This window comes from Gobius niger (assembly GCF_951799975.1).
Source record: "Gobius niger genome assembly, chromosome: 14".
Taxonomy (NCBI): domain Eukaryota; kingdom Metazoa; phylum Chordata; class Actinopteri; order Gobiiformes; family Gobiidae; genus Gobius; species Gobius niger.
In genome coordinates, this window is record NC_136865.1 from 3,270,748 (window position 1) to 3,290,753 (window position 20,006).

The window sequence follows — 20,006 nt, forward strand, 5'->3', positions numbered from 1 at the left end:
CTATGTTCGAAGAGAAGCGATTAACGGCTTTTGTGTTTTACACGTTATATCTTACACCTATTTTCTCTTTTTTTATTAGGGAAAGTTTTCCTGGGTGCACGAGCCCCAGGTGTTCTCATGAGAGGAGGAAAAAGTACTTTCGATACTGTGTTGTGCTACTACCGTAAGTTACCGACAAAACGCGCCACAGCTTTCCCCGTGCGGGCCACATTACCATGGACTGTGAACATGCGGACCACATTACAGCGGTTTGCAACCGCCCCTGCTGGTAAGTTTCGTTTCCCCTGAAGTCAGGACTGACCCAGGACTGAGCTGATACCGGAGTCTTGTGGCTGTAGCTCGGATTCAGAATGAGGTGAGTGACTGCGTTGGTTCTGGTTAAGCTCAGTTCAGACTATAGTGTGGGAGATGGACCTATATTGGACCGGTCCCGAAATTGGACCACCACTCGTTCTCCTTTCCATAAATAGTTAGCACATCAATTTGCGATCAAAATGACGTGCGACGTGATATTACGTCTGCCTGAGATGATTGAGGGCGAGAATGATCAAAATGAGCAAATGGTGACAAAAAAGTGAGTGTGACCGCAAACTGTAGGTGAACTGGCTCGGACGGCCTGTGCGGGCTGTTTGACATATAAGTAACGAATACAATGAAGAATGATGACTCATATGTACACGGTTGCTAACATACACATCCGAGAACTCAAGAGGGTGCAGGTGTACAATCGAAACACACTACTTGTCGACTCGCACCTCCCAGCGCTTCTGCGCATGCGCTGAGTAATCTATAGTCAGTGTGAATTGACAGGGTTATGCGTCGAGTTGGACAGATCTATGGAATTAGGCTGAAATTTGCAATTGTATTACGCAGATACACCTTATACAAACATGGATAAATGCTTAATAACATTTGTATCACTTAATATGCCACTTTTGCCTGTGTATCTTCCCCCCCCCCCCCCCCCCCCCCCCCCTCATTATATTACGCAGTTACACCTTATACAAACGTGAATAAATGCTCAATAAAATCACTTAATATGCCACTTTTACAAATTATAGCATTCATCAGCAGTACTCAGTACTGGACGGACAGTAATTATATATAATTTATTCAGGGCACGTTTCCTTGTAGATTCGTCAGTATTATAACGTGAAATTATGTAACACCATCAATAGAAAAGGGAATCAAATTAGGATTCTTCAATGACCACCTTTTTATTACTGGGTTTCTACAGGCAGTAGCAACTCAAATTGTATGCTTTTTAATTACATTTTTATGTACTATATTTTAATACTACATATACAGAATAAAATATCGCTACATTGCCCATTTAAGATTTACAAACTTTTTAGCCCCCCCAAAAAAGGCAGCTGCACATGTTTTAGACCATAATTGTGGTATTTTAGTCAACTTGCCATGCAAAACTTTTGGCTAAAAGTCTTTCAATGGGCCAACATCAAGCACAATGTTATTCAAATGTTTTGTCATTGCTTTTGGACACCTTCATAGTTCACATGCATTGTTAGAGAAGCCATTGGACATTAGAACAGTTTGTGTTTCATTGGGATAAGCCCCATATTTACAGAGATATTAACAATACAATAGATACATTTTGATGGTTAGCAGTTACAACAGAAATGTTCTGATGTCATGTGAAAGCTGTAATGCGTTAATTTATGTACTATACACATGTTTGACTTTTTTTTGGCATTTTTTGCACATAAACACTTCATTTCCATGGCTGCAGAGGACATGAGCAGACCTCTTGCACACAGAGCACTGCACCTGGTCAGAAATTACAAAATCATGAAGAGCATAGAACAAAAAGAACTTCAAATACTACTATGACAAAGGTCACCTTTTCAACTTCCTGCTAGATGAAGCAGTGTTAAGAAAATGTTGATAAATATAGTAAAAAATAGTTCGGTATGAGTTTAAAAACCTCCAGTTTTTGAAAATTGTGTTCTTATATCGACCCTCATTTGAAAGTGGGTCTATCAGAACTAGTGCCTTCTGCTGACCACCACAAGAATCCAGTGCGCTCCCACATTGACAGGACACAGCCACTGATCCTCCCCAGGAAATTTCATCTGATTGGGAATTAAGAAACTTTTTGGTGACAAACATAACACACAAGTTATGAATCAAATTTACCTTTACATCTGTTTGCATCCTTCCACGCACAAAAAGACTTGCGGCAACTACTGCATTAAGATGATAAAAAACTTTCTGTGAAAAACAATGGTAAATCTAATACGTCGCAATTGCTATTAACTTTATAAAAACAGTCAATGCAATACAAATTTTATAAAAATCAACATACCTGGTGTTTTTCGTGCAGCACATGGATATATGCATCAAGGACCTGCATAGCAGACAATACAATTTGGAACATGAACAAAGAAATGGTCATTTAAATACAAAAAAAAAGTCTTACTTCATCTGAGAGCCAATTTCCACCAGCAAGTGTCCTAAAGGACTTGTCAAAGAGCTTAAAAGGGCCAGCAACAGCTTCCACAAAACCTTCATCTTGTGAAGCCCAGATTGATTGGACTGAAAGTAAAAACAACTGTTAGAAACTGACATAGATAAACCAAAGAACTTTCGAAGACGATTGATTGCAATGTGTTGCACAAGGGAACCCTGTTCCGAAATGAGCTTCACACAGTCGTTTTACATATCTATTGTATTTCTTTGTATCTTTCCTATAATTCTGTACCTTTCCAGCCAGTTCCAAAGTGCCTCCTTCAATGCTTTAAACATTTCTACATAAGCATTATTAGGTGTCAAAGTTCATATTATTAAGTGCATACTATTAAGTTTTAGCATCTATGATTTATACTGTACTGTTCTGAAAAAAAGTATGTTTAATACTTCATACAATGTCAAATGTCATAATACTTTTTGTCATTTTGAATCACTAAAATGTGTAAACCTCCTTTTTGAATTGGTCCCTTATTGAGTGTTGGAAGTCATGAAACAAAGAATCCTTTCAAATGCTCTCAAAGAGGCGAATTAGGATAGAAAGTAGGAAAGCAACAGCATGCAAGAATATGCACAATGTTTCAAACATATAGTTTCAACTGGCCAGACCCTTAACATGAACTCGGGTAGGCTGAACAAACGACCCAACAGGTCAAACTTTTTTACATTACAGCCTCGCTCTTGTATGTCTTTGCTTTTGCATGCATCTTGTGGATGCTACAGGGTGATTAGTAGACAAACAGTTACATGCAATATAACCAAGTCCAATGTCCAACAATGACCATTCACTGACATTAAAGACAGATTATGAAGTTGCAAGATCAGATGATATTAGTAAGGACAAAATAAGTAATGTACAAACATTTTCTTTCACACTAAAATGACTTTTACCATTAATTGGCGAGGAGGGGCATACATAATGATGGAAGGCCTTGTTGGCTGTTCCTCCAGGTGCGGACTAAAAGGAGAATTCAGAACATAAAAATATGTACATCAAGTATCAGTTCACAAGTAATTTCACAAGCTTAAAACACAAAAAGATTTTGGTACATTCTCAACAAGCTTATTAAAATTAGTAGGGGCCTTTGATGTTAATTATATTTGTTGTCATTTGTTTTTGTTTATGTTTGGGCACAGTGCATCTATATTTTGTTTGACCACTGGAGGGCAGGGTGTAGGCACAGATCAAACCACTGTTTTATGTATTTTAAGAAAGGCAAGAACGAATAGGAGCTTCTCAAAAAGTCTGCACTACAAGTAGAGAAAAACACATCTGCTCCAAGTACCGTTTGTTTGGAGGGCCAACCATGTCAGGATCTCGCTTGTATGGTTTGACATGATCGATGTTGTATCTGTTCTTCAGAACAACCACATCAGCATTGACCAGTAACACGTTTTTTCCACTTATTTCATGGATTGTGTAAGGCCGTGTAAAGTCTGGCTCAAGTCGTCCTATAAGTAAAAAAAAAAAAAAAAGTATAGCGATCACTAACATAAGACTGTACAAAGTAAATCTAAGTAAAATAGAAAAAAATAAAATGCTCACCTTCCTTGCGTCCCTGCTTCCTTAAATTAAAGAAGAGCACCTCCTGTCCCACACTGTATTGGAATCCTTTGTATTTCTTTAATTTTCTTTTCCCATAGGCCAAACTCTGCCTTAGTTGTGCTTTTGAAATGTTGTCCTTGACTATTTTAAAACTTGTGTCCAACCCGTCATGGTTCATGGTGACAAACTCCTCCACATCCTCCTCCTCAGGAAGAACAATGGAAAGCTGAAAAGAAAGACATGACTTCAGTAGATAATCTACATTAAATGACCTGTTGCGTGAACCAAGCTCACTGGGACATCCACAGGGACCTCTGCGGGGAACACAGCCTCCCTGCCATACATCAGTTTGAACGGAGTGTGTTTTGTGGAGCTTTGGGGCTTCGATCGAAGTGAAAACAAAGTAGCCTCCAAGTAGATGTCCCAATTGTTTTGCCGATCATTGACCACCTTCATCAGAGCTCTGCGAAAGAGAGAGAATGTCATCATTTGGTGAATACAAAGTACTAGTAATAAAATAAAGAGATTTTAATGTAAAAGCCTTTTGTTGTAACAGGTTAGACACTGAAACAATATTTAATATTTAAAAAAAAATAACTTGCTGCTTTATGTTGTGATTTGTTTTTTCATCCAGACCATTTGCCTGAGGATGATAAGCTGCTGTTACGCTCCTCTCAATGTGCATGAGGTCACAAAGAGTGGTGTTAAGCTAAAAACAAGTACATTAATTTAGTCCATTAAATGTGAAAATAATTCATAAAAACGCTGTATACCTCATTGACAAATTCACGTCCCTGATCGGAGAGGATACGTTTTGGGCACCCTAACTGATAAATGATTGAACACAACTTCTGCGCAACTTCAGCAGCAGATTTAGTTTTCAAAGGGTATGCTTCGACCCATTTTGAAAAATAATCTGTTGCTGTGAGAATATGTTGGTAGCCATCTGGGGTAGTGGGCAGACCCCCCGTCAAATCAATTCCCACCAACTCCCACATCGCAGACACCTAAGAAGTTAAACAATTAAACAATATATTTATGATGTGAATACTGCAGTAGCGAGACAGAAAATGTACTTTTATGTTTTGCAGAGGCACCATAGCTGCCAAAGGCTTCCCCTCACGCTGACATTTGTCACATTCCGATACCTTTAAAAAAACAAAATATCAACAACCACATGTAATAACATTACATTTCATTATGAAATATATCTTTAATCATACCCATTTGTCAATTTGGACAGTCATGCCATGCCAGTAAAATCTGGAGCACAGGGCATGACGCGTTTTTATTATGCCTGTGTTTTTCTTTAAAAAGCTTCCACGTCTCCTCTCGATCTTTAATCGCTCTTCTGTTTTTATAGAAAAGCTCTCCATCTGAAGAAAACAAATAAATCCAAATTAATGTAAACAAATACATTGTGAAATAATGTTTCAATTAAACAATATACTTACTCTTAACAGTAAATTTCTTAGCATATCTTTTTAAGTTTACTTTCTGGCCTTTAGAACAGCCGTCTGAGTATGTCTTTTCAGTTAAAAATTGGAAAATTTCGTTCCACTTATTCTCCATCTTTGGTCAGTTCAATTCAATATAAATGTGCAAAGAAATCAAAAAAGGGTGAGGCAGAATGCGATGTCAAAAGAGCGGGCAGGGGTCAAAACCAGTGTGTCAATCAGCGGAGCAAACAATCAAAAAGGGCTGAGGCAAAAAAAGGGCAGGTGTCAAAAACCAAGAATCAATAAGCAGGATGTAATGAAAAGAGGATAGAGAGCTGGCAAGGCAAGACAATCTGGCACTGTAATGGATAAAAAAAGGACACATTGTTATTATGACTAGTGAAAAGAAATTGATGACCAAAATATAGAAAAATAATTTCATCATAACCGTTTATCAAATCTAAATGTGTGAGTATTTACACAAATGATGAGGATGTATAGTAGCTGCGTGCACTGACTGCTCAGATCGACGATCAAAACTCGACAGGTTGTTTTGCCTATTGATCAATTATAATTGCAATTCAAAGCTATGTTCAAATTATGGCCTGGAAATATGGGGAAACAATTATAAATCCAATACTCATCCTATTTTCCTCCTCCAAAAAAAGGCAATAAGAATTATCACTAAAGCAGATTTCTATGCACCAACGAACCCTATCTTTGTAGAGCTAAGCCGACTGAAAATCCATGATCTTGTTGATCTAAATACATTAGTAATAGTGCACAAAGCATTTAACAATCTTCTCCCTCCTCCAGGAGCTTTTTGAACACAGAAAAAGTCAGTATAACCTCCGAGGAACTGCTATTTTCAAAAAAGCAAAAGCGAAAAAGAATAAAAAGAGTCGCTGTATTTCTGTAAGAGGTGTTAATCTGTGGAACGACCTGGAAGATCAGTTAAAACTGTCCCAAACAGTCAAAACTTTCAAAAAGTTGTTTAAAGCTACTAAAATTCAAGAATATATAAGCTTAGGATGAATAAAGTAAGAAAAATAAATACAAAATAATAATGATGACATGATTTAGTTTCAACTAATTTAACTTAAAACAAATGTATGTAACATATTTGTTGGAATATTGAAATTTATGTTACTAACTTCAGATACTTGTTTATTTCTCTTCTGTTTAACACTTGATATTGTTCATTATTAATGTTTGTGTTTTGTTTTTCTTTTTCTCTCGTGGAAGTTTGTAAACTGGGTTAGGCGTTATAAGTTTTCACTTCAGCCTAAACCCTTTCGGTCGTGTTGTTCACAAAGAATTGGAAATGTTTTTACGTTTAAAGGAATGAATGAACTGACCGAATAAACTACTACTACTACTAAAGCAGAGAATGACGATAGTCGTCGAAATGAAGGCTACAATTGTGTAGATTTGTTAAAGTAGTATGTTTACTTTAGTTTATTTGTTTATTTGAGCAGTTGACATTCTGCTCATGGAGTGGGCCGAAGCAAAACACCACCCTATGCTAAAGTTTTAACTCGATGGAAATCACTTGGTTAGACTGCACATAAAGCTTTCAGTCAGCGGAATTATATTGCGGCGATTAAGCTACATAAAGACATTAGCTTGACCTACGACATGTGCGCCGCATAGATTATTTTTTATGAAACCAAATATCACCGTAGAACATTTACGCGGTATTAGTTCAGTTCAGTTCAGTTCAAGTTTTTTATTCAGCCATGGTGTTATTACAGACACAATAATAACAACAACAACAGCAAAAGCTAAATATTCAATGCTGAATAGGAGCATGAGGAAGACATTGTCTTATAAATTTCATGCCCCTTTTTTTTTCTCCAAAATCTGAGCTGACTCTGAACAGATGGCTCACCGGTTTTTGATGTGTGTTAGCCTATATCAAGGTACAAATAATACTTTACATCTAAATCAATAACTGTTTCAAATTCAACATTGGTTCTTATGTTTCGTTGCTTTCGTATTTTCCAAGTACTTTTTTTTTATACATTTGATTGAATTGAGTGATTGTGTTACATGATTTTTGAACAATGTCCAAAGAATTCCATAAACTGATCCCTTTTACAAGAAACCCCTTTTGTTTTTGTGAAGTGTGTGAAAATGGAACCCAGAAATTGCCCTTTCTTCTGTTGTTACTATCTGTAATTAACACAAATTTGTTTTGAATATGTATTGGCACCAACTTATTTTTTACTCTCCACATAATTTGTAGTATTTTAAATTTGACCAATTCATTAAATTTCAAGGTCTGCAGTTTTATAAACAGTTTGTTTGTGTGATCTCGTGGACCTTTGAGAGTCACAATTCTTATAGCTTTCTTCTGGAGTAAGAACAACCTTTCTGTATAACTGGTGCATGCATTTCCCCACATTTCAATACAGTATGTTATATAAGGAACTATTAAGGCTGAGTATAAAAGCTGTAATGAAGCCTCATCCAACGTGTGTTTAACCTTATATAGGATACCAATATTTTTACTAACTTTACCTTTGATGTGGTCAATATGAGGCTTCCAGCAAAGTTTGCTGTCTAGGATAACCCCAAAAAATTTGATTTCTGAGACACATTCAATATTTACATCTTCAATAACTAGTTTTGTACATGCATTTTTCTTATTTCCAAACACCATATAATTTGTCTTATCCCAGTTTAAGAACAATTTATTATAATCAAACCATGTCTTTAATACTGTCATTTCCCTTTCGATATTGGCCATTAATTCATTTAAATCTGTTCCAGACTTGAACACAGTTGTGTCATCAGCAAACAACAAAAAATTAATGTCCTTGGAAGCCTCAAAGATATCATTAATAAATAATATAAAAAGTTTAGGGCCAATTACTGAACCCTGGGGGATTCCACATACAACAGTTCTACAGTCCGAGTTATAGTGTTTAAATTGAACATATTGGTTTCTGTTACTTAAGTAGCTTTCAAGCCATTTGTATATCTGACCCCTTAGTCCGTAGTGTTGTAGTTTTTTCAACAATAGGTTATGGTTGACAGTGTCAAACGCTTTCTGTAAGTCCAGAAATATGCTGACCAGGTACTGCTTCTTGTCTATTGCAGCAAGAATTTCTTCAGTCAAGTGAATTAGTGCAACAGAGGTTGATCTATTGGATCGGAATCCATATTGGTAATCAAAAAGTAAATCCTTTTTTTCCAAAAATAAATCTAATTTATGCGTAAACCATTTTTCAGCAATTTTAGAAAACTGTGAGAGTATTGAAACAGGTCGATAATTATTAAACTCATGTTTATCTCCTTTTTTAAAAATAGGTATTATTTTCGCCGTCTTCATTTTTTGAGGGAAAACCCCTGAACTAAAAGAAAGATTGAAAATATAAATTAGAGGTTGAAGGATACAATCAATCGTTTTTTTTAAAATGATCATGTCTATTCCATCACCATCACAAGAAGTCTTCGTTTTGCACTTTCTCACAATATCTAAAATTTCTGATTCAGTGATGTCATTGATAAACATTGACTGTAGGATTCTACTGCCTCCTGTTGCACTATTACACCACGCCGCATGATTGGATTTTTCAAGTCTTTTCGCAATATTAGGTCCGACATTGACAAAGAAGGAATTAAACTCATTTGCGATATCTGTTCCATTATTAATAACCTTTCCGTTGTGTTCAAAATACTCAGGTAGATTTTTGCTCTGAGAATTTGGTTTCATAACCTTGTTTAGGATTTTCCAAGTTTCTTTAATATTAGTCTTATATTCATATAATTTGTTTTTATAGTAGTCTTTTTTGGCCTGTCTCATTATAGTTGTTAACTTATTCTTATATCTTTTGTATTTAATTTCATGATTTTTGGACTTGTATTTAATAAAGTCTCGGTATAGTTTGTTTTTCTTTTTACAGGCCTTTTGTAACCCACTGGTTATCCATGGTTTTTTATCAAACTTATTCACTTTTCCCGTTTTTAAGGGACAATTTTTATTGTAGAGGGTTAGAAATGTATTCAGAAAAACCTCATAGGCATTGTTGACGTCCTCTACAAAAACTTTACTCCAATCTTGGTTGATCAGATCCTTCCTAAATGAGCCTATTTCCTTCTCCGTCCGCATGCGAGTGTATTTAATTGCCTCAACATGTTTAGTTTTCTTGCCTGTTTTTAGGTCACAGACCATAAAAACTGGTAAGTGGTCGCTGATATCACATAATAGCAGACCACTGTGGAATGTGATGTCAGTATTATTGATAAAAATGTTATCGATCAATGTTGAAGTTGTCTGTGTCACTCTACTGGGTTGGGATATCACTGGAAACATACATCTACTATACATTTCATTTAGAAGATCATGAGTTGCTGTTTGGCGTTGAGGATTCATTAAGTCAACATTAATATCACCACATAACCACATGGTCTTGTTAAACATTGTACAATCCACAAGTTCAGTGAGTTTATCTTTAAATACTTCTACATTTGAGCCCTGTGCTCTGTAAACACAGGCTATAGTAATTTGTTGCTTTGCTTCCAACTCAATCTCCACTGCCACACATTCTAGAAGACCTTCAATAGCCACAGACATCCTTTCAACAATCTTACATGAGTATGTTTCTTTGACACACAATGCCACACCTCCTCCTCGTTTTCCCGGTCTGTCAACATGATACAGATTATATCCATCAATCCCCAAATCATGACCTTTAACAGCGTTTAACCATGTCTCAGAGAAAGCAATAATATCAAACTGACTTTTTAATGTATTTAAATAATCTATAATTTTATTGAGGTTTGTATAAAGACTTCTGCAATTAAAGTGAACAAGTGAAAAATTATTATCCAGTTTAACAGTTGAGTTGAATTCGTCCTCACTGTAGTATTTGCACGGAATTAAATTATGGTGGCGCACATACCTTTCTGAGTCCAGATCTCCATCCAAATCATATATTTTATATTCCCCATTTTCACTCATCACCCATGGGTTCATTTCTTGAGCCATTAGTCATTAATGAAATGTTCAAACATAAGTGCACAAGGCCAAAACTCAGTGCGTAACAGTTCAATTTTTCTTGGTGAACCGGTGCCTTTAAAGTAAAAACTTGCAGTCTGTACCTTGTGCGCGCGTTCATTTCTTTGTTTCCTATTACATTGCACTTTCTATAGGCTATAGTTATATATCAAAATCTAGCAATTATTCTCCCAACCATCTTTATTTTAGTCATCAAATTACACCAGTATAGTAAAATTGTATGCAAAGAAAATAACTCACGTTCGGGTCCGAAGATGGAAAGAGCGGCAGAGGGTTGCGCATGCGCTGAAGAGCTAGACAGTTCCAATCGACAGGCAGCGGTCACGCGCTTGCACAGAAGCACTAAAAAGTGCAATTCGACAAAGAAGTGCATCTCGACGTTACACCGGCTCTCTCCTCTCTCTTCTCCAGCACGATGTAGGCTGAGTTCTGACTGTTACTCCCTCAGAGTTAATCAAGGCTCAAGTCATCCTTTGGTTTCCACAGACATTTATTTGGTTATCATGTCTTCACATGCCTTAATGCCATCACAATGCCAGTACAATGCCGTCAGAACTAAAAAGTAAAGACAACAAAACTTAAAATAATGTCACAGATAATCACAAAATATCACACAGCTTCAATAAAATACCTCATTGGCCGCTTAAACTCCAAGGAAATAAAGTTCAAATCTTAATTGGCTTCTCTCTCGGACTCTGCTTCATGTGGGTGCCGGTGGCCTCATGTTGCTCTGTGCCACCCCTATGCTGTCCCCGTAGCAACTCAAATTAAAGCTGAACCAAAAAATACGTTCTCCCCTATTTTACATAGTTTTAAGAAATGAAAAACCAATGAAATATAAATATGAATTATGAACTGTATTGTCTTATATGAATTATTTGTCCTTTTTAATTAACAATAAAATTATGAAATGAAATATTTAAATCTGCCTTGACTGCAGCTACATGCATAATAATTTGGAACGCAGTGTACAGCAGACCTGGACAAACTGGCCCGCAAGGCAATTTAATCCGGTCCGCAGCTCATTTTCCATAAAAGTATACTTTGTTCGGTATTTTCTGCAGTGCAATCGCCCCCCTTTTCCCTTAGGCAGGCGCGATTCAGCCCATTACCTGGTCAACCTGGCGAGTTTTTCCACAGCGGAGGCCAGTGCCAAACTGGTCTGACCAGGTATAAGTTTTGGGACCGACCTCTGGCTGTGTTCGCACAGCTGAGCAAGAGGCGCGTTGTTTGAGCATCACTGGGGTCTTGGTGAAGACTTTTGTAGACCTGTTTTGGCCTAGTTTACATGTGGCTTAGGCCCGAGTTGGTCTTACAGAAAATGATAGTCCTTACCTGGTTCATCTGTACCCAGACTCAGCACTACGTCCATTACCTCATCGTGTGTGTGTGTGTGTGTGTGTGTGTGTGTGTGTGTGTGTGTGTGTTGGCTGCGTGTGTGGCTATGGGGAGGGGGGTGGGGTGAGCAGTGTTGTCTGTTTGGAAGAGTGGGTGGGCGGGAACTGCTTTTAATCTGTAAAGCACTTTGTGTTACAACTTTGTATGAAAAGCGCTTTATAAATAAAGTTTTGATTGATTGATTGAGTCCTACTAAATAACAGTATCACCTATTCAAAATACACAATTCAGTGCAATGTACAAGAGGACAAAAATGAGCAGAATAAGTAAGGATGAAACAACTCGTAGCCGTGCATTAGACGGTTATAATGCACGACGCGGAGTCAAGAACACCACGACGCGCAGCGGAGTGTTACCCATCATGCTCACTGCAGCACGCAGTGAGCATGATGGGTAATAATAATCCAGTGAGAAATTAATGAAATCTTTAAAGGGATTCTTTCATCCCTTCCCAAATATAAGGAAGGAATTTAGAGAACCTGACATACAACACATTGTTGACGGTCCCTAATTATCAGTGCATAGATACAGACGACATCTCTGGAATCGCCCAAATATGGTCATGTTGAAAACAGTTAAGGGGGAAACAATAGGCTATTGCTGGGTTGCAGGTGACATCACAACATTCTAAAGGCCTATACTATCATATAGAGGAAAAATTATTTTGTCTTTGAGGAAATTTTTGGTCTTGTACAGAGAGCTCATGGACCCAGTGACTGATATTAATGATAATTTTTCTAATCCATACATTTTCTTTTGAGCTACGACTTGTGAAAGTGTAATGCTGTGAATAGGAAAAACGGACTCCTGCCCAGGGGCGTAGCACCAAATTCTGGGCCCTAGGTACAAACTATCTTTTTGGACCCCCCTCATATTTCTTGTTCTCTAGATTAGTCCTGGATACTTAGTTCATTGTTTTGTTTTTGTTTGTTGTGTACTCGATGTTTGACTTGAAATTTCATCTGGATTGGCTTCAGTTACAGAAATTGAATAACCTTCAGTCCCGGTAGTGATATAGATATTTAAATTGGTGGTGGAATATTCTGCGTAATGATTATTAGCAGACCATATTAAACAGGACGACTGCACCAGGGACAGAGGATATTTGTGCTGGGAATAACAAATGTGTGACTTTAAAGAAGGCATTAAAATGCTATTTTGCAAAAAAGAAATATTATGTTGTCTCATGAACAAAAAAGTTCAAGGGCTTCAGCCTCATTTAGTCTCGCACCATATTTGAAGCCGGCTGAACCATTTGGCACATTTTTAAATTCATCCATCATTATTGTTTGTGCAAAATTCTGTCTAGCAACCGTTGTATTTCAGCCCGGTTGTTCAATTCTTATAGTATCAATTATGAGGAAACTTTGAAAGTACAATACAGAACGCTTTGTGCAGCACTTTTCAGGGCCCCCACCCTGCTCTGGGCCCTGGGTACACAGTACCCTTTACCCCCCCAGTCCGACACCCCTGCTCCTGCCCCCCGCTGGGTCCGATGACATTATCATGTTCTAGAACCTGCAACCCAGCAATATGCACAGTTTCCCCACGTGACGTCTTCCTGGACAGTCAGCCAGACGCAGCACTTCCTGTCGCTGGTCGTTTACGTTCACAATTAGCAGGTTCCCACACAAAAATAGCGATAGCTCAGGATCTGGTTAAGGACAACGAGTTACTGATGGAGTCACAGCAACGTGTTACAAACATCATGTTCGCTGTGAATCCAGCACCCAAAGGAAACGCCAGCTGTCGTAAGGGGCGGAGCTTTTATCTTAGAGCTAAAGGCTAGTGTTGAAAAATGATAATATAACATGTAAACAAGTAAATACTATTTAAACTAACAGGACGATTCTTTTTTGCGCAGGCTCGTTCTAAACTTTGCGCTAGTTTTATTTTTTATTTTGTGTTAGCCGTGTTAGCCTCAAGACAAAAACATCCACCGTTATGAACACGGAGGTTTCCTCCAGTGAAGTCGTGGCGTCTCACGTAATATTTTCTAACCTGCTCCGTCACATCTGAACTTTTACTCGCTGTCCTTTACCAAATCTTAAGCTATTGCTTCATTTCTGTGGGACCTGCTAATTTTTAATGGGAAGAGATAACAGACAGGAAGGACAGCCTCTGGCTGACTGTCCAGGCGGAAATCACGTGGGGTCACTGTGCATATAGCCTATTTGGAGAAAAAGCTAAACTTTCTCTAACTATTATAAAACTACAAATGCTGAATTATGAATATAGTTTTCTACTAAATAAAGATACAAAGACATGGAGAGAGGAAAAGTGGTTCAACAGCTCATAAATACATAAATAATGGAGAATGCTAACATGATGCTACATGTTAGCATCGTGCTAATGCTAGCGCTAGCTACGACTGTCGTTTTTTTCGCTTCTACTAAACAGTCTGCTGTGAATAAACATCCATATGGACCCGATTTACACTTAACTTTATTTGTATGTGATAAATAAGCCTGAAAATGGTTAAAAAGCGTAAAAACTGTGTTTCCCTGAAGATTCTATTTCCCCCCTCGGCGAAGCCACGGCCCCTTATATGACGCGCTGCCGTCTGTATATACTGGCCTAGCTTATAACGGTAATAATCATCCAAAAGCTACACTTCAGAGGAAGTACAATGCACTGTTGACGGGCCCTAAGCATCAGTGCATTGGCCTACCGTATTAGTGGTAATGACAACAAAACAGTGCAGCAGCTAGCTTGACCGGCATTTTGCGGGTGACGGCTCACTTGACTACAGTCTTTAAAGAGCCGCACAGAGCCAAATTACTGTATCTACTCTGCCTGTTATTTGCATAAAAATATTCTTGTTTTATTGTTGTTATATTATTGTTATTGTTGCTTGTGCTAATTGTCCCTGTTCCTTCCACAGTGCACCTCCCTCAGAGCGCCACCTGCGGGCGCTGCAGTGCCACTTCACCTGGGGCCTGAGCTCCAATCATGTTACGTTGCTACAGCTCCGGGACACACTCCTCGATATCTGCCCCGATGAGAGTAACCCTTGGAAGGGACACATCTACAACCTGCTGGGCTTCCTCCAGACCCGACTGGGGCGCTCTGATGAGGCCCTGAACCTCTTCAGCTCCGCCTCTGAAGCCCTCAGAGGCCCCGAGCTCCTCGTTCACTACAGCGACCTGGCCTGGCTTCACCACGAGAGAGGAGAGCCCGCCCTGTGTCAGGAGTACTTGCAGAGGGTGGTGGAGCTGAGCAGGGAGTACCCCACTGAGAGGGACCGGCCCACAGAAACAGAGCGGGACCACCCCACAGACCCCACAGAGGAGCCACTGCTCCCCGAGGTGCTGGCGGAGAAGGCCTGGACTCTGATGAAGTTTGATCCGCAGCAGCTAGAAGCCGCAGAGCTGTTTGATCGTGCGCTGGAGGAGCAGCCGGAGCGTGTGGAGTGGCGCAGCTCTCAGGCCATCGCCCTCATGAGCGCCCACAAACACTGCCCGACCGGGGTTCCCCCAGAGGCGCTGCTGAAGGTGCAGAGAGCTCATGAGGAGGATCCAGGGAACATGTACCTGAGTGTGGTGTACCTATATCAGCGAGTGAAGAGAAAGGAGTATGTGGAGGAGGAGGAGGTGGCCGCGCTGATGCCACGTATCATAAAGAGCGCCCACAGCAGCTACAGCGGCCTGAAGCCTGCAATGATGTACTACCGCTTAACAAACGCCCTGGACGTGGGCATCTACTGGGCAGATGAGGCTCTGGAGAAACACCCCGACAGTCGCTATGTGAAGTGCTGCGCCGCACTCTGCTACAAGTGGAGAGCCCTGTCTCAGAAAGATGAACCGCCAAAGCGCCACCTACTGGAGAAAGGCGTGTCTCTACTGAAGGAGATGTTCTTGTTGTACCCCTACCCCGCGCTGGTGAAGGAGATCGACCTGGCAGATCTTTATGGTAAATATGACCGCGCCAAAGCTGGTGAGATGTACCAAACACTGCTGCAGAGGCGCTTGGAGCCACACGAAACACAGATGCTGTACAACCGCTACGCCAAACACCTCCAGTGTGACCTGAGGGACAGCCCCGGATGCTTAGAGTACCACAGGAAGGCCACTCTCATCGATTATGAGTCCTTCTTCAAAGACAACAGTGTAAAGGCCATAAAGAAATTAAAAAGGAGAGGCAGAGACTCGATCAAAGCGGAGCTCCAGCAGTCCTCCCTGAGCGCCCACCTCGAGGAGCTGCAGTGCCACTTCACCTGGGAGCTGGAGCGCAGCCGGGAGCTCCTGTTCTCCATCAGGGACCACCTCGAGGACCTCCTCCCCGATGAGAGCAACCCTTGGAAGGGACACATCTACAACCTGCTGGGATTCCTCCAGACCCAACTGGGGCGCTCTGATGAGGCCCTGAGCCTCTTCAACTCCGCCTCTGAGGCCCTCAGGGGCCCCGCGCTCCTCGTTCACTACAGCGACCTGGCCTGGCTTCACCACGAGAGAGGAGAGCCTGACCGGAGCCAGGAGTACCTGCAGAGAGTGGAGGAGCTGAGCAGGGAGTACCCCACAGAGAGGGACCACCTGCTCCCTGAGGTCTATGCTGAAAAGGCCTGGACTCAGATGGAGGTCTGGAGAAACTACGGCCTGGCAGCGCGGCTGTTCCAGAAGGCCCTGGAGGAGGAGGAGGAGCGAGTGGAGTGGCTCAGCGCTCATGTCCTGGCTTCGTTCTACGCTCAGAACAAGAGCAGGGACTTCCTGAAGCAGCTGAGAGACGCCTCAGAGCGAGACCCTGAGAACCTGCTGCTGAGGGCGGAGTACCTGGAGCTGTGTGCGAGGAGGGGTCAGGAGGTGGGCCCTGAGGCCGAGGCTCTGGTGGATAAGGTCCTGCGGCGTCCCGACAGAATGCACAGACACATGAAGCCTCTCCTGCAGCTGTACCGCAGAGCCGTGTCGGTCCAGGCCGCGGTGGATCTGGCCACTAAAGCTCTGGACAAACGCCCCGACAGCCGCTTCCTGAAGGCCTGCCTCGCCATGTGCTACATGTGGAGGTTCCAGCAGAGGGCGGCGGTGAGTCAGGAGCTGATCAAGAGCACAGCGGCTCTGCTCCGCGAGGTCATCTCTCTGTACCCAGACTCCTGCTTCAGGACGGAGATTGACCTCGCTGACGTCTACGCCCAGTCCAACCTCAGCCTCGCCGACGCCGAGCTCCTCTACAGCGAGCTGCTCCGCCGCGACCTGGAGCCAACGTCCAAACAAAAACTGTACAACAGCTACGCCAAGTTTCTCTACTTCCAAATGAACGACTGGCACAAGTCCACGCAGTACCACCTGAGGGCAGCAGAGATCCCAGTCAAGTCGTACTGTCGCTCCAACAGCATTAAAACATTACAGAAGAACAAGGACAGGCGCGTGCGTGACCCGAATCTGCGCGCTCAGGTCAACGACTTCCTGCGGAGTATTGCCGAGATTTAATGTTCATGCATTTGATTTTGAAACTTTACTTCAAGGCCCAACTTTTAGGAATGGATATTGTAACATATCCATCCATGCTACTCCTCTTAACGATACAGTACTTTAACAATAGCCTACTCTCATCTGTACTTTCAAAGTCAAAACAATAGTTTTATAGCCTATGTATAGATATAGGGCGGTAGAGCCTGGAGGGAGGCTACTGTATATAGACTGTATAGCCTAGGCCTATACAGATGAAACTCAGAAAATTTGAATATTGTGAAAAAGTTAATTTATTTCTGTAATTCAACTTAAAATGTGAAACTAATATCTGATATAGACTGCGCTCATCCCTGTGACTTGTGCACCTTTTTCTTCCACACTTTTCGCTTCCACTTAACCTTTTATTAAAGTGCATTGATCCAGCACTTTGAGAAAATCCAACATGTTTTGCTTTGACCTTTTGAGGCTTTTGTAAATGATGGTTTTCTGCACAACTCTCAGGTCAGCAGTCTTCCCAGTGAGGGGGTCCAGCCTAGCCTGGTTTTACCATACCCTATACTCATTGCATTTCGTACAAAGGTCTGGACCTTCACAATTGTGCTCCGTTATCAGGTGGGAGGGAGGAGCTCCTTTGAAACGATTGGATCTGATTTTCGCTAGCGTTTGGTCGTAACATATGTAATGCACCCGAGTGAGTGAAGCAGCTATTATAACTCTATCATAACTCTATCATAACTCTATCATAACACTATCATCACTCTATCATAACTCTATCATAACACTATCATAACACTATCATAACTCTATCATAACTCTATCATAACACTATCATAACTCTATCATAACTCTATCATAACTCTATCATAACACTATCATAACACTATCATAACACTATCATAACTCTATCATAACACTATCATAACACTATCATAACACTATCATAACTCTATCATAACTCTATCATAACTCTATCATAACACTATCATAACACTATCATAACTCTATCATCACTCTATCATAACACTATCATAACTCTATCATAACACTATCATAACTCTATCATAACTCTATCATAACACTATCATAACACTATCATAACTCTATCATCACTCTATCATAACACTATCATAACTCTATCATAACACTATCATAACACTATCATAACTCTATCATAACACTATCATAACACTATCATAACACTATCATAACTCTATCATAACACTATCATAACACTATCATAACTCTATCATAACTCTATCATAACACTATCATAACACTATCATAACTATCATAACACTATCATAACTCTATCATAACACTATCATAACTCTATCATAACACTATCATAACTCTATCATAACACTATCATAACACTATCATAACTCTATCATAACTCTATCATAACTCTATCATAACACTATCATAACACTATCATAACTCTATCATAACACTATCATAACACTATCATAACACTATCATAACTCTATCATAACTCAATCATAACACTATCATAACACTATCATAACTATCATAACACTATCATAACTCTATCATAACACTATCATAACACTATCATAACTCTATCATAACTCTATCATAACACTATCATAACACTATCATAACTCTATCATAACACTATCATAACTCTATCATAACTCTATCATAACACTATCATAACACTATCATAACTCTATCATAACACTATCATAACTCTATCATAACACTATCATAACTATCATAACACTATCATAACTCTATCATAACTCTATCATAACACTATCATAACACTATCATAACTATCATAACACTATCATAACTCTATCATAACACTATCATAACACTATCATAACTATCATAACACTATCATAACTCTATCATAACACTATCATAACTATCATAACACTATCATAACTCTATCATAACTCTATCATAACACTATCATAACACTATCATAACTCTATCATAACACTATCATAACTATCATAACACTATCATAACACTATCATAACTCTATCATAACTCTATCATAACACTATCATAACTCTATCATAACACTATCATAACTATCATAACACTATCATAACTCTATCATAACTCTATCATAACACTATCATAACACTATCATAACTATCATAACACTATCATAACTCTATCATAACACTATCATAACACTATCATAACTATCATAACACTATCATAACACTATCATAACACTATCATAACTCTATCATAACACTATCATAACTATCATAACTCTATCATAACACTATCATAACTCTATCATAACTCTATCATAACACTATCATAACTCTATCATTGTCATGATCTGCTTTCTGTTGCCCTGTTTTGGTTTGTTTTCTTGTGTTTATGTCCTTGGTGTTTTATTTTATTATAATTGTAATTATTTTTATTTCTACCCCTGTGCTTCCATTGTTATTTGTCAGTTCATTGCCTTTATGTCCGTGTTTGTGAGTTGGGTTTTCAGTTGCTCCTGCTTTACTTTTGTTTTTTGTCAGTTTCTTGTTTGGATTTTTTGCACATATTAAATCAGTTCCGTTGCAGTCTGCATTTTGGGCCATTTCTTTCTTCATTTTGCTTTAAACCGTGACAGAATGAACTGACCAAACCAGGCCCAAGCAACTGCACTCTCGTTTTGGCACCGCACGGCATGGCAGTAGGACAACTTCAGGCTAAGAGCAAGCTCA

At 39.7% G+C, this 20,006-nt stretch overlaps 1 protein-coding gene across 1 annotated transcript; it reads left to right on the forward strand.

Annotated features, from left to right (window-relative positions):
• Window positions 1–236: 236 nt before the first annotated feature.
• Window positions 237–17,391, forward strand: LOC306974270 (uncharacterized protein). Its single transcript, XM_079571448.1, has 2 exons — window positions 237–355; window positions 14,781–17,391. The coding sequence occupies exons 1-2, from the start codon at window positions 351–353 to the stop codon at window positions 17,317–17,319; spliced, it is 2,544 nt and encodes an 847-aa protein (XP_079427574.1). The 5' UTR covers window positions 237–350; the 3' UTR covers window positions 17,320–17,391.
• Window positions 17,392–20,006: the final 2,615 nt, after the last annotated feature.